The 15,573-nt window shown below is 36.0% G+C and overlaps 1 protein-coding gene across 1 annotated transcript in view; it reads left to right on the top strand.

Moving 5' to 3' along the window:
• ADCY1 (adenylate cyclase 1) overlaps positions 1-13,836 on the top strand; it is a 550,492-nt gene extending 536,656 nt beyond the window's left edge. The window contains exon 20 of the mRNA XM_077491793.1: positions 1,920-13,836. Within this exon, the coding sequence (XP_077347919.1) occupies positions 1,920-2,255 (336 nt within the window). The 3' untranslated portion in view covers positions 2,256-13,836. The remainder of the gene's footprint in view (positions 1-1,919) is intronic.
• The last annotated feature ends 1,737 nt before the right edge of the window (positions 13,837-15,573 follow it).

Genomic DNA, 15,573 nt, shown 5'->3' on the forward strand with positions numbered 1-15,573 from the left:
CCATACCTTAGGTGTGAGTCTGACGTGTGGACAGAGACCTCCTGTACGACTCCGGCTTGGAGACCACGGGAGTGGGGACAGTGGTGGTAAGAGCACGGTGAGGTGCCTGTTTGTTTCTCACTGCTTGGGGTGGTGTAGCCAAGTGGAAGCTGGAACAGCTGGTACTGGAAGCAGCGGATGCAGGCAGGCCGATGTAACAGATGCAGATCAGCAGGTGCAGGTTTGCAGAACAGCAGATGTGGATCAACAAGTGCAGAGCAGTAGATGCAGGTCAGCAGGTGCAGGTTTGTAGACAGTAGCGGAGTCAGACTAGCCGGGTCATACACATCAAGGCAAACAGCAAAAATGGCAGGCAGAGAGTAGTCAGAATCCGGGTAGGGTCCTGGCAACAGGCAATCAGGCAGGTAACTTAAGCAGGGTCAAACAACCCGAGGTCAGGACTGGAAACAGAAGCAAGGTCAGGAAGCCAGGTCAAACACAGGAACACGATTCAGGTACAGAATCAGGAACACAGGTAACAGAAGCAGATCAAACCGCAAGAGCAACATTCCAGGAGCGTCTTTTATAGGCCGCTGGGTGCCAATGCATGTGCATGTGCAGATTCATGCACAAAGTCTGTGATTTGCGTGTACGCATGGGCGCACACCTTCTAAACCGGGCAGTACGTCCCTGACACAGACTAAGGACATGGATTACTGGAACCATGCCCTGTGGTCTGATGAGACCATGATAAACTTATTTGGTTCAGATGGTATCAAGACTGTGTGGCGGTAACCTGGTGAGGAGTACAAAGACAAGTATGTCTTACATACAGTCAAGCATGTTGGTGGGAGTGTCATGGTCTGGGGCTGCATGAGTACTGCAGGCACTGGGGAGCTAAAGTTCATTGAGGAAACCATGTGAAATGTCCAAGAACAGAGCATGATCACCTCCCTTCAGAGACTGGGCAGCAGGGCAGTATTCCAACATAACGACCCCAAACACACCTCTAAAACGGCCACTGCTTTGCTAATGAAGCTGAGGGTAAAGGTGATGGACTGGCCAAGCATGTCTCCAGACCTAAACCCCTTTGAACATCTGTTGAGCATCCTCAAACGGACAGTGGAGGAGAACAAGGTCTCTAACATCCACCAGCTCCATCATGGAGGAGTGGAAGAGGACTCCAGTGGCAACCTGTGAAGCTCTGGTGAACTCTATGCCAAAGAGGCTTAAGGCAGTGCTGGAGAATAATGATGGCCACATAAAATATTGACACTTTGGGCCCAATTTGGAAATTTTCCCTTAGGGGTGTACTCACTTTTGTTGCCAGCGGTTTAGACATTAATGACTGTGTGTTGAGTTATTTTGAGGGGACAGCACATGTACACTGTTATACAAGCTGTACACTCACTACTTTTCATTGTAGCAAAGTGTTATTTCTTCAGTGTTGTCACATGAAAATATATAATAAAATATTTACAAAAATGTGAGCGGGGTACTCACTTTTGTGAGATACTGTGTGTGTATATATATATATATATATATATATATATATATATGTATGTATGTTAATGGTTTCCTCCAAGATTCGCACATTTTTAAAACCAAGATTTGTACAATATCATGTTAGATTCAATTAGAAAAATGGTTAAATATTGGGTGAAAGTTTTGTGAAACTTGGGTGAAAACATTGATAAACATTGAGCACACACACATACTTGGGCTCCTGCTTGACCATATATTGTTGTAAAATGGGCTGCACTTCTTTTTTAGTGTACTTTAAAGAAAATACAAATAAAATTAATGAAAATAAAAAATATCTTAAACTAAGGTTATGAAACAAAAGTAACAATCGCTTTAATAAGTATGCATTTATCTAATTTGTCTAATTTGTCTATTTATTTTATATTTGGAAACTGAAAAGTTAATTTTCTTTCCAGGTAACTGAAGATGTCCATCGAATATTAAAGAGATGCAATTATGAATTTGTTTGCCGAGGTAAAGTCAGTGTTAAAGGCAAAGGGGAGATGTTAACGTATTTCCTTGAGGGAAAAGTTGATGGAATAAACGCACAAACTCGATCTCTAAACTTAGAACGCAAAATGTACCCTTATGGTAGATCAAACATTCACACAAAGATGGGCTTAAGTTGTCCATCTGTGACATCTGCAACAAGTCTTTCTAGCCCAACTGTGGGTACACTTCAAGCTACAACATCTCATGCAAATCAGACTCTTCATTACCTTCCTTCGGTGCCTGCAGTTGAAGAGGCATGAAACAAAAAATCTTCTTTGCATCATCCACAGTGAGCTGAATGCCTGTTCTTGTAATAAGAAAATAAGGGATAAAGAGAAGTCACAAAACCAAGGATAATTTATCCAACCAAAGAGAACTATGGGAGCTGTAAGAATGGAAAAACCAAGGGCTAACAATTGTGTTAGGTGTTCAGGGAACAAGCCGTCATGTTCCAAATTCTAATGGGATTTGAGAAACCAAATTCAAAGATTGCATAATAGGATTGAGTGTGTCTGTTGAAAATAACAAATTGAGGTATATATTGGGATGCATTCATTTAAGGTACTTATTTATTTTAAATATTTTCAAAAGAATACAGCAAACGTGAGTTTTTGTGGTAGATACATTCAGTCTTATGGGATAAGTAACATCCCTTCTTGAATGTACTCTTTATGTTTAAACATCCACAGCTTTTGTAGCTAAATTTTGGTACAATTCTCCTAGGACTTCCATATTTTGATTTGATAGGAGTTAAAAATTTTGAAGGTGCTAATATTTGAAAGTTAGATCACTTTAAATGTTTAATACTGGATACTTTTGCACACATTGGATGAAGTTGTGAGGTATTGTTTAGATACAGACCAATTTCAGAGATATATCAATTCATGCTTTTTGCATGTAATCTGTATCTTTGCATGAAGTATATTATTGTATATCTACAGCAGCAAATGAGGAAAACAAAGACTGGACTCAGGGGTTATACAGATAACTGAAAAAACTTACACTATGTATTGTTATAATTTAGGTGATTTATATATATATATATATTATAAGCACTGGTACCTGCACAATTTTGGGAATGTTTTTGAAGGCTATTCAGTGTAACCCATGTTTAAGTGTGACTCATAATACAAAAAATACAGAAATTATGATTAACATCTTTTACTTTGCACATAGTTCCATATTTGTAGTACATGGTTCATGATGGCCCTAGGATTTGCAGCATGACTTTGCTTGCAAAGAAATTCCAGTTAGGTCATCCTTGTCTTACTAAACCAGAAGAAGCAGTTATTAGTTACTGTTTGTTTTGCATAATGTAAAGTGTGTTTTTTGCAACTCAACTATGATGAGATAAAAATGTTTTAGAGTACCTTAGAGTACCTCTTACGAAAACACAATAGTATTTTTTTAGGCTAATTATATTTATAAAAATTGACACCCCCTAGTGACTCTATTCGCATGGGGCCGACTGATTAGCAAACCTCAGAAGGGGTGTGACTTAAGGTAAATGGGCATGGTTTTAAAGAAAATGGATGTAACCTGGTGAATATGAGCATGGTTTTTCAAAATCAACGGAGAGGAAAATAAGTGCATACAGCCAATCACTAGGAGGCAGGTCACTCTAAGACAGTTCATGTCTAGCAGTAATCAGAGATTGCACATAAATAGTTCCTGATGAATTGCTATGCTAGATATTGTTAGTCCAGAAAATGTTTACTTCCTGGAGATGACAAGTGCAACATAATTTGTAGGAATGGTTATTTGTAGAAAACTGGTATTTCTGTCAATGCTGTACTTACTGAAGCACATCTATTGTGAAAGTATTTGGGTCGGTTACTGAAAATGGCAAAATTTGATTTTAAGAACAGGCACATCTAAACATAAACATGCAAAATCAACCATTTTTGTTTAGAAGGTGCCAACCAGCAATAAATTGGCAAAAAGATGCTAACTACAATATGTTTTCTCTGCATCTGCCTCTTTCTCATTTTCTCTAAATATATATTTTGTGGGATTTTTTTTTTACATGTTTTTATATTGAAAATATATTGCTTTACAGAGGATCTTATAGTCTATTGTCCAAACCACAGTCATACATACACACTAGGGCTAATATGGGTGTGTATTTCTTTTTTATTGTCTTTCAACTGCTGAGCTTCCAAAGACATAAAACAATGTTGCTATCATGTCCAGTGTAATATTGCTGGTGATGAAATCCATATTTGTGAAATTCCATGGCAGCCTTTATATAAATAAGTATTTAAGTATTTTCGATTAGGAAATAGCACAAAAGTGTGGAGTATGATAATATGAGAGTTTATAAAGTATGTTGTTATTATTTGGTGACAATCATATGATGATTTTTATCTTAAATGTTTATCTTATAAAACACATAGTTCTAACGTGTAATTTATGGAACTTGATAAATTGTTAATGTATTCTATAGGACTGGGAGGTACCTGGCAGATGTATCAGTATTTAAACTACTTATAGACAAGGTCCTCATCCACATATTTGATACCCCAAGTGGTTGTGGGGGTCTGAATCAGGGGTAATATCAAAGTCTGTAATCTCCCTTAGAATAAGCAGGTCCTCAGGTATCTACCCCCCTTGTTACTTATTGACCAAAAATGTAACTAGTGAATAAAAACAGGCACCATGCCAGAAATCTTTTTTTTAAATATTTATCCCCCAAAAAATGCCCACAATATAAATCCAACGTGAACATGTTGTACAGCAATGTACTTGATCCATTTCTCACAATGCTGTCCTACAGCATTTCCCATCTCAAATGACTGTTCCCTAATGCTGCTGGGATGTAAACAACAGTGCCAGGGAATCTGGATAATATAATTGACCAAATAGGCTCATGACCTTATTCAATCAATGATATCACCCAGCTTTGTTGGCTGGTTTATAATTTAAAACCATCTGGCAAAAATCTCCTATTTAGCGTGAACAGTAATCCCGTGGCTAAAGGACAGACTTCTTGCTGCATCAGCAGAAAGATCAGGTGGGTAAACTGGCAAACTCTGTTCACCAAATAGTGAACAAGCTTGTTCTGGTCCCTAGTTGCCACATGGATACAAGAAATGTATCCAGTACAAAATAATGGATTTGTTATTATGACATGTTATTCATTTTGATAAATGTTGTATAGAAAAGTATGTTAACATTCATTCCAATAGTCTACAAAACAAGCAGAAGGCACCAGGGCCCAGTGTCTTTACAGAAGAGCAGTCAGAGGAAAATAGTTGCTTTAGTGGGGCAAGCATCAATGGGCCTGATATGCTGAACATAAGTCAGAGTTTATCTGCCAACACATCTTTGTACATATTGTATGCTACATTTGTTTTACGAATGTACCATGCTTAGACTGAGTGTTGTTAAGTAGTACCATGAAAGTATCAGAAAATATGTTTCCCTTACTGGAGATGCCAGAGCATCAGACATGTGGGCACCCTAAAAAGCAATATGCTTTTTAGAATGTGGGACTTAAAGGCCAACTCCATATTTGGCATCATGCTACATGCCACACCTTTCATTTTCGAAGATCTGAATGAATTAGAAGTTCTGTCTGCCACTGTGATTTCAATGGAACACAAGTGTGATCACCACACTCAAAGTCCATTGACACTTCCTCCAGCTCAGTAACTGAAAGCCTGTAGCTCTGTATGGGCAGGGAGCTGGAGGAAGAGTCTGCAGGAGCCTAGCATTGTACCTGTAACCCCCTGATCACAGGTGCCATGCTTTGCTGGCTCCTGTAAAAAAACAAAAAAACTTTTCCCAGCAAAAATATGTGCACTTATTTTTTTTTAAGGTGGAAGGGCCATGTTTATTGACTGTCACTGATGGGCACTGTCCTAAAATAGGTTGCTAAACCCCTCGAAAATTACATTTTAGGCACAGGTAGAACATACAGTTCCAAGCTGGTAGTGTCTCTGGTGAGTTTCAAAGTCTGGGTGAGTATAGTGCTGCAAGGCAACAGCACTATCCACTCAGATATTGGGTCAGCCAGGGATTAAGGGTTCTGAACATGCTTGTTTTATGGTTGTTTTAAAATATCTGTCTTTTTTCACCTATCTAATTATTCAGTTAGATTTAAATTAGTTCTATAGCAGGCCATCAGAATAAATTGTAATATAACATAATTTTTTACACTCAAAGTAGCTGTATGGAGAGTTTATTGTTATGCCATGAAAATGGAACACGGATATTTATGGAAACAGACAAGCTGGTTAATTTAGAAAATTCTGAATGTCTTATGGTGCTCACATGTTCTCTAAAGACTGAGAATCAATGTTCTGCAGAGTATCCTGCAGAGTTGTAATTTGTATTTGTACACCTGGGAGTCATATGAATTGTTGTATAGGTAAACAATAAAAAATGTGTGGTTTCTATTAAAAAGGATATAAGACAGTACAAAAGTGATAAAAAAAATGCCAGTGAAAACTATTTTTACTTCAGTTGCACTAAAATCCCAGAAGAGACAACATTCCAGATACTTAAAACAAAATAAGGACAAACCCGATTACTAGATTAGTGATTCTTGATCTCTGAATGCAGAAAAAGTGCCTTTAAAGAATAGGCAAAAATGTAAGGATGCTAACTTGGCTAAACCTACCTAAAAACATTAGATAAGAAAAGGCCTCAAAACAAAACATGTATTGTCTAGGTATAAATGTAAGATGAAGGATGAAATGGGGTGGAGAAACCAAAATAAAATGGCATAGGTAAGATTTTTTTCACTATTTACAGACTATAAAATTATTTGATGAGTCCTTGTAATCATTTAAAGATTTTGAGCAGATGATTCCAAGACTTCCACCTGCTGTACCTGCTTTCCCTGTTGGAAACAGGTGGGATATGGCCGTCCCACATTGTGTTTCAAGGGTGCAGACAGCAGCCCCTTTGTGAATGAAGCCTGTACAAAGTAATTTATCATTACACTATAACTAAATGATTATAATGTATTTTGTTGCAGTGCTTTTGTGCAGATAAGACTTGTCCTTTGATCTGCACATAATTTGAACATCAACAAGTTTTTTTTTTTTTAAAGTACACCTTTCCATCATAGCCAGACCTAATTTTATGTAATGAATTCCTTTCCCCATTTTGATGTTTTTTTGTTTTTATTATTTATTTGTAAACTATTTTTTTTTTTCATTTGTTCTTTTTTCAATTTTGCTTTAAAAAAATATGTAAAGTTTTTTTATATAACTTTATTTTAGCTGTAAATAATTTTGCTATGCTTTGTAACAGAAACAAAATTTTGTTGTAGGTATATATGGGACACAGAATAAAATATACACTTTTAGCTACAATATGACTGGTTGTTTTAAAACTACCATTGGTCAATCTGTTTTATTTTTTTTGTTCTTTAGAACAAGGGTCCCCAACCTGTCTACAGGGATTGATCTAGAGCTAGAGGAATTGTTGCTGATCAGAGGGATGTGATACCTCCATCAATCATCATGTTAGATCCACCCCACAAATTACTAGAAACACATGGAGGAGGAGAGAGGGAGGGGAATGACACTGAACACCCCCAAAAATATGACTCAGTAGTTATGTGGCCTGCCAAAACTGAGAGAAAAAGAGGAAGTGAACGACTTACCTGTTCACTAAAATCTGGAGCAGGTACAGTAGAGGTTGCAACAGGAGATCAAAAGGATTTGCTGATGCAACGGGGGGACACAGAGTAAGGTACAATAGGGAATGGATCAACCAGATTATTAAAATTTTACATACAACAAATGTAATTATGATTAAGGGATTATGCTTGGTATTCAATATTACATATAAAGCATTTATGTTAGCAATTCTGGATGGCTCAGATCTGCCTGACTTTATTCCAAAGTAATTCATTTCCTGCCTTAGATGCAGTTGTTAAAGGTGATCTTCTAGTGTCAAAACTGAGCTGCACCTGTAAGAGAGCTTCACTACTCTCTCCAGATCCTCAAGCAGCTTTGGTTCTGTTCAGTCACTGAAAAAAAAAAAAAAAAAAATGAGATGAGATGAGAGGGTATAAAGTTCACTGTTTAAGTATTCTAATAATTGCAATTCAATTTTTTTTTTATTATTTATTGTTATAGGGCAGTGATGGCGAACCTTGGCACTCCAGATGTTTTGGAACTACATTTCCCATGATGCTCATGCACTCTGCAGTGTAGTTGAGCATCATGGGAAATGTAGTTCCAAAACATCTGGGGTGCCAAGGTTCGCCATCACTGTTATAGGGTATACTTGCTTCTATGCCTTTAAGTTGTTTTATTTCCTCTCTGCAGGAGACACAATCTCCAGTAGAACAAGGGAGGTAGCATAAATAGAATAATATAGCATTTAACACTACACAAATACCTAATTATCAATGATATTGTCCCTGCTGCATTTATTAACTGCATGCAACTTCCTCTTTGTGGCTGGTACTTTCACCTTGTGGCTGGTGTGAAAGGTGTGATCTGTCTTTAGGCTGCTTAAGCCCACATCATTAGCTAGTATACAAAACATCACATCTCTGCTTCACCTTTTTTTCTAACAGTGAATGAGTATCTGTTATGAGAACATATTGGGGGTTATTTACTAAAGGAGAATCCACTTTGCACTGCAAGTGCACTTGGAAGTAAAGTCACTGTAGATCCGAAGGGGACATGCAAGGAAAATAAAAAACAGCATTTTAGTTTGCACATGGTTGGATGATAAAATAAGCAGAGCTTCCACTGATTTCAGATCTAACCCTTAGATTTAGAGCGAATGCACTTCCAAATGCACTTTCAGTACAAAGTGGATTTGCCTTTCGTAAATAACCCCCATCGTCTTGCTCCTTTGTTTTATCTTTTTCCAAAAACACAAATACAGGACATTGCTGCTAACCAGACTTCTGTAAAAACCCATAAAACTGATTGTCTAACTGCTAGTTGATTATTCAGCTACTGTTTTAAATAGTAGTCAGTAAACTTGATGCCATTATGAGCACCTGTACCACTATACACTCCCTCCCCCACCACCACCACCTCAGATAAAAGGTGCATTTGGAGTCTTATTCCAGAGGAATTTTGGTATCATCTACATTTTCTGAAGTACTAGAGCTATGTTCTCATTTAGGCCAGCACCCTAATGCTTAGTCCTTTCAGTGACATTAGGTGTATGCAAGGAGCAGAATTGAATGGAAAAATAAGGCCCTAGAATATTTAGAGATTTTAATATATGGTGCTAAAGTAACATGTTACACCCTAAATATGGGTGTAACATATATCATGTTATGATAGGTGAACTTCTTTTAGTATGATTAAACAAGATTTGAAAAACTATCCCATAAATACCCTATCTTGATTAGGAATAATGAATACAATAACACTTCCAAGAGTACATCCAAAAACGTATACATCCAACAGACCCAACTCCCAATTTCATGTGAAGTAACTGGGTACAGGCAGTGCAGTGTAATGAGGAACACATGTAAGTGCAAGTGGCACAAGTAAGAGCAAGTGGCACATGTAAAGCAATGCCTCATGAGATGTGGGCTAACTATGGTGGGGTGGGAAAGCCATAATGAAGAGATGCCCAGAGAAACCTATATTTTTTCATTGAGCGTTGTTTCATTTTAATTTAAAGAATCCAAAGGATTCTCATTTAGAATTCAGAGCCAAGTTAGTACAATGTGAAGTGGATTAGTGATTACAATATAACAACATAGGAAAATTTAAAACATGAAACATTTTTAGATAGTTTTGTAATGAAGGTAAAAGCATGGATATTGGATCGTAAACCACTCACTAAGTAAGCTATATGTATTCTAAAATTCAGCTTATGGAGGTAAGTTTGTCTACTCCATCTATTGCGAAGAAGGGCACAAAAAACCTGAAAACAATAGTTTTGCAGACTGTAAATCAGTTGCATGCTGTCCTCAAAGGTGAAACATGTAACTCTCGTGTGGAACATGTCCTAATAACCAAAATACTTCAGAAAGCATATGAGTGAATGTTGTGAAGACTTCTAGACCAGGCAACCACATCGTCAACACAAAGGGCATCAGGAAGGCAGACTCAGCCACTCACTTCTGAATTAGATGTCAGCTCAGTATTTGTAGTTCCTGGTATTAATCCTGTAAACAGAAGCAAGAACCTGGCACAGAAAGGCCAAGCTGGCTAGAGATACTTGAAAATTCAGAGACGTGGTATGGATCTTATGGTCCATGTACTCTCCAATTTTTTGCCTCATAACTGTAGAGAGACCTGGGCTGTGATGTATGCCTGAATAGTGGCAGTTACAGTAAGTGATAAGAATAAAAGAAACCCACAGGACTTTGCATTTTTTAAGTTTAAAAGTTATATGGAGGCAGTAAAATCTATAAAATAATTAAATAGACAAAGTATGCAGGCATAACATTACAGTGTGAATTCCTTGTAATGACAAATGCAATTTATTTTCCAAAAGCCTTACGTTAAGCGACAACTTCCAGGATTTCAATTAAAGGGGGATCATCTGTGGAGAGTTTTGAAAAAGTCTGGATATTACACTTTTTAAGGTGCAGTTTAATAAACAGGTACAAAGATATAAGCAATAATGCAAAACATGTTAGGAAAGCATAGCATGCATTTACTGCTGAAACACTTTATGAAAGCTGCACAAACATGGACTCAACACAGCAATGTCTCATTGGCTTAATGATGGCAGTGTTGAGGCATAGCATAGCCTTTACAAGACTCTATAACAACAGAGAATCTAGCCAAGAATGACTGCTTCAGAAAAACAGAACAAAAATTGCTACTTTTGCTAAACAGCATCCCTTTCAGTGAATACCAGAGTAGCTCTAGTGTTACAGGCAAGCAGCTGGAGAAATTCAAGCCTTGAGAACAAAGGCTACTGAAACTACACTACTCTGGTAGCAACTGGGCTGGTGCTTCCTACAGCAGCTCAGTCTTCTAAAGAAGCTAAAAGCTACTCACCCGGCTGCAAATCACTTGGCCAGCTACCTCTACCCCTTCTGGATTCACTTCTGTAATTTTCAAATGGAGGGAAGATGAGAAACTTACCTTTTCTGGGTGTTCAGGAATTCAGGGAGTTTTGGGAAGTGCAGCTAAGGGGCCTGAACATATTAAGTAAAAGGGTACTCTGCTACAATACTTTTATTTTATTTAGTTTGACCAGTGATGTGAGACAATGCTGATTGGATAAATGTCAAAGTATCTTCAACTTAACAGAACAAGTAAATTTTAATATAACTACTGCTTGCTGCCAGAGTAACTAAGAAAGAAACCCCTGAGAAGTAACAACGTCCTTGTTTAGTGGCAGAAATATAGGGTTTGCAGGAATAAAAATAAAATATCCAGTTTACAAGACTAAACAGAGTATGATCTGAAATAAAAATCTGCTCCCTTTTATATCTGTACAAGCGATACTATACTATGGTCATGGCAAGATACGTTTCGGTAGGTGCGTTAAATAAATTATTATTAAATTAAACCTGGAAGTTTATTGGTTTCTGTGCAGAACTGCACCAGATCTTGCTCTCTCCAGTTTTAGTAGATCAATCATACTGTCTTTCCATTGATTAGAATCACAAACATAAAAGCATCGGGCACATTTTTAAATATTTACTCATCCATTAGTGAGAATTAACAGCATACACCCACAATTTCACAACACAATACTGAATATTTGTGAGAGGTTCAGAGTGTTTACTACATGTGGTTCCTACATATATTTTGGTGCTGGAATATGTAAGTCAATTCATACAATAGATATTATGAAACCTTACCAATTCTTATATACATCTTCTGTGATTCTGAGAGAAAAGTGCAAAAGTCTGATCACTGCGATCCACATTTCACTTAAAATGTAGTATTTTTTTAAAAAGAGAGCTACTCAACTATATCAGTGTTAATTACGTCCATGTTTCTACTACATCCTCAGGCTCACTTGTCTGCAGGTGACAAGCAATAAAAAAGGCAATAGCTTAGATTGTTCTGCTGGCGTTTCAAACCTACTTTGTGGGCAACTTCCTATCAGATCTCTATATTTGTGATTTTTGCTTACTAATATTAGTAATATTACATTACAAACAAGGCATTATCATGCTCCATTTCATAAAAAATTATAGTATGATAATCTGAAGAAATATTGTAAAATGTATTTACAATAGATAAACAACCTGTAAATGTATGTAATTGTGTTTTACAATTTCTTAGGAGGTTAATGAATAATGAAACAAAACCCCAATGGGTCATGCACTTAAATGCTCAATGGTGTTTTACTGCCACTATGCACACATCCAAACTAAGATGTTTTAATCTTTTGTACACAATTCTCTATATTCATTCATATTGAAATAAAAGCAGAACAACTCTATCCTCTATGTAAATATAAAGAACCCTATTGCAGATGATTTATGATGTGAACTAAACCAGTTATTGCAATGATTGTCAATGTTCTTTGTTACCAAGCACAATGTTTGATACAAATTTGCACATTCAGCTATAATAAAAGTATATGTGATATAAGTATGATATATATAAATTTATTTTAAAATCAGGTTCAAACGCATAATAGAAAAAAAAATGTATTTTAACTGTGGCATAAACAGTAAGCTTGTCATTTATTTCTAAAAAACAATACCAGCTTTAGCAAATTCATATTGTACTTTTGTCAGTTACATATACTATAACCTTCTGGCACCATTGACACTTGCATGGACCAATATATTTTCCTTGAGTAAAAACACTGGCAAAATATTCAAAACATATACATTTCACAGTGTTCTAACATGTGGCTACTGTACTTTGTAAAGTAATGCACATTGTCTTATACTGTCAGATTATTTTAAATGTATATTTATTTGTTTATTTCACTCTACTTTAAAAATTGCATCCATGACAAAAAAGGAGTCCTTTAGCCATATCATTTGATATTTTTATATCAGTTTGCTAAAATGTCCCTAGTTTTTAAGATGTGATGAAATTGCCTTATTTATTTTTGAATTTATACAATGTTAACAATACTGGCCTTTGATGTAATATTCACTTAAAAACATTCATAATGGATTTTTTTGTAAATAAACCTAGCTTTGACAAGCTGTTGCATGTACACTTGTACAGATATGAATACTAACAATTCTAATGCAAAACACTTTGTAGGACATAATTTTGTAACAAAGGTTTACACATGCATGGATATCTACATTCTTTATAAATGGCTGTATTTTACTTCTGTTTGGATAATCTGCATGCCACTCATGCCTGTTGTCATCAGGGACATAGAAAAATATCTTCCATTGGCAAGTTGACACTTATTTACTGTATACATATGCATGTACAACTACTAAGGCAAAAAAAAAAGGATATTATTAATCACTAAGCTTTTCTTAACCTCAGTGTTGTTGGTTTATTATATGCTTCAACATTTAAAGTGGCTTGTTTAAAATGGTGTTTTGTCTTAAAAGCAATAATTTAATCATAATAAAGTGACACAGACATGAGTGGAAACATTTATATGCTTAACTCATTTGAGATAAAACTTCAAAAGGAATTAATTTTGTAGTTAATTCAGTGACATCCTTTGGATGCAAAGTAGAGCTATTTTGAAAAAAAAAGAAAAAAAAAAGTTGCTTGTTTTTATGTTGCTTAAACTTTTCACTTTTTAAATGCAATATGAAACTACAGGAAAATACACAGTAAACACTTTTTAACAAGGATTGTAATCAGTTTTATTAAATCAATTTACTGTTCATTCATGAATTAAAGTTATCAATGCCTGATTCGAAGTTTGGGTGTGGTAAACTAATGTAATTAGTTGTCTTTTTTTGCTTGCAAGAAAATGAAAATAAAAAGAAACACTGAAATATATTCTAGTTAATTACTGATTTAGTGGTCTGTGTGAATTAAAGCTAGTGAAATTATTCCTGCAGTGATGCATATGAGGGACATTTTGATGAAGAGCCTTATCTCTTAAAATTGCTATCTCTGTTTTACATACAACCAGATGGAGGTTTGCCTTTATTTTCCAGCATGAAATTTAAAAATAGATTACTGACTCTAACTGGTTGTCCTGAGTGGTATATACAGTTATTTTTGAGTAAATTATGAATGTGAATTTGAAAAATACAAATAAACCTCTTCATTTAATTAGATGTTTACTAAACCAGACACATTACTAAATAAAGTGCATCAAAAAAATCAAACAATTGACAAAATCCAAATTAGGTTAAACCATTATTGTGATGACAAAGTATGTCTATATCAAAGTCCCATTCATAAAATTCCACCGTAGTGTGAATGTAGTGATAATCACTAGTCACTATCTGACCCCACCACAGAGTCAAATCAGCTTCCTCCACTTAAGATGATACTGGATTGTACTGGAACACTCCCTATGGTAGCACCCCTGAATCGTCCACCTTTCACTCTTGATGATCAAGTAGTATATCATGAAAACAAAAATGGAGAAACCATAGTGATTTCTGCTACATATGTACTTTTACAAAAATATAGGTGAAAAATGCATATCATCAGCTCATCACACTGATACAAATTAGTGAAATTATGTCAAATGGCGCCGGCTCCTCCCTCCTGTACGTGTCATGCCCACTTCATGAACTTCTTCAGCACATTACTAAATAAGGTTTGTTGTGTCTCACATTTTAAAGTTAAATTGCAGGCACATTTAGAAAAATAATAATACAGTTATGTATTAGAAAATCATAAAATTTATTTTTAAATGCAGCCAGTGCATTTATGTGAGTAGTAACATTATTCATGAGTAGTAATGTGTCTGTTTTAATTAATTTCACAGCAGAACTAGGTGCTAATCATGTGCACTAAATTCCACTAACATTGAGCTTACATATAAAAGAAATGAGTTAATAATCGCTGTCTAATTACAGGCTGTGGGCAGGGTGGCCAAGCGATGCCTTCTGTGCAGGAATAAACAGCACTGCCTGTGTTGATGGGGGGATTGTGCAAATGACTTTCCTGCAACCCATGGTTTGCCAGAAAGAAGTTTGCACTGTGTATGGCTGGCCTCAGTCAGTCTTTCATGCATACACACTGTAATTTCTACTTACTGAATACAAGTGAAGTTGATGTTCTTTGACAACGTTTCAAGTTAAAAGTACTGGAGCTCTTTACTCTAACCATGTGCCATCAGCTTACCTTCCATAAAAATTTTGAATATTTATTTGGTAATAGGGTTGACTTAACAAAACAGACAAAAGTACATTTGAAATGGTGGCCTACATGCAACATTTATGGCACTGTCACTGTCAAAGGTTATTGTTGCTTAGCTATGATGGAAAATAAAATAATTCCAATTTTAGATATCAGTTATAGGGGATTTTAATGTCATGTAAACCTGTAAGCCGTCTTTGGTCCTGCCAAAAAAAATCAAATTTTTTGCTGTTTTAAGTTAGAAAAAGTGCCTGTTGCTAAATATACCGGCCTGACATATCAACCATAAATGTCCTGATTTATTTATTACAAGGCAACTGTTTCCCTTTTGCATTGTATACAGTACTGTTCTGTGGGTTGAGCAGCCCTCTTTGAGGCAGACATGTTGACATAACTGCAGATCTATGCACCAGTG

Source organism: Lithobates pipiens, unplaced genomic scaffold (genome assembly GCF_037356315.1).
Source record: "Lithobates pipiens isolate NorthernLeopardFrog02 unplaced genomic scaffold, aLitPip1_a1.2 Scaffold_19, whole genome shotgun sequence".
NCBI lineage: Eukaryota > Metazoa > Chordata > Amphibia > Anura > Ranidae > Lithobates > Lithobates pipiens.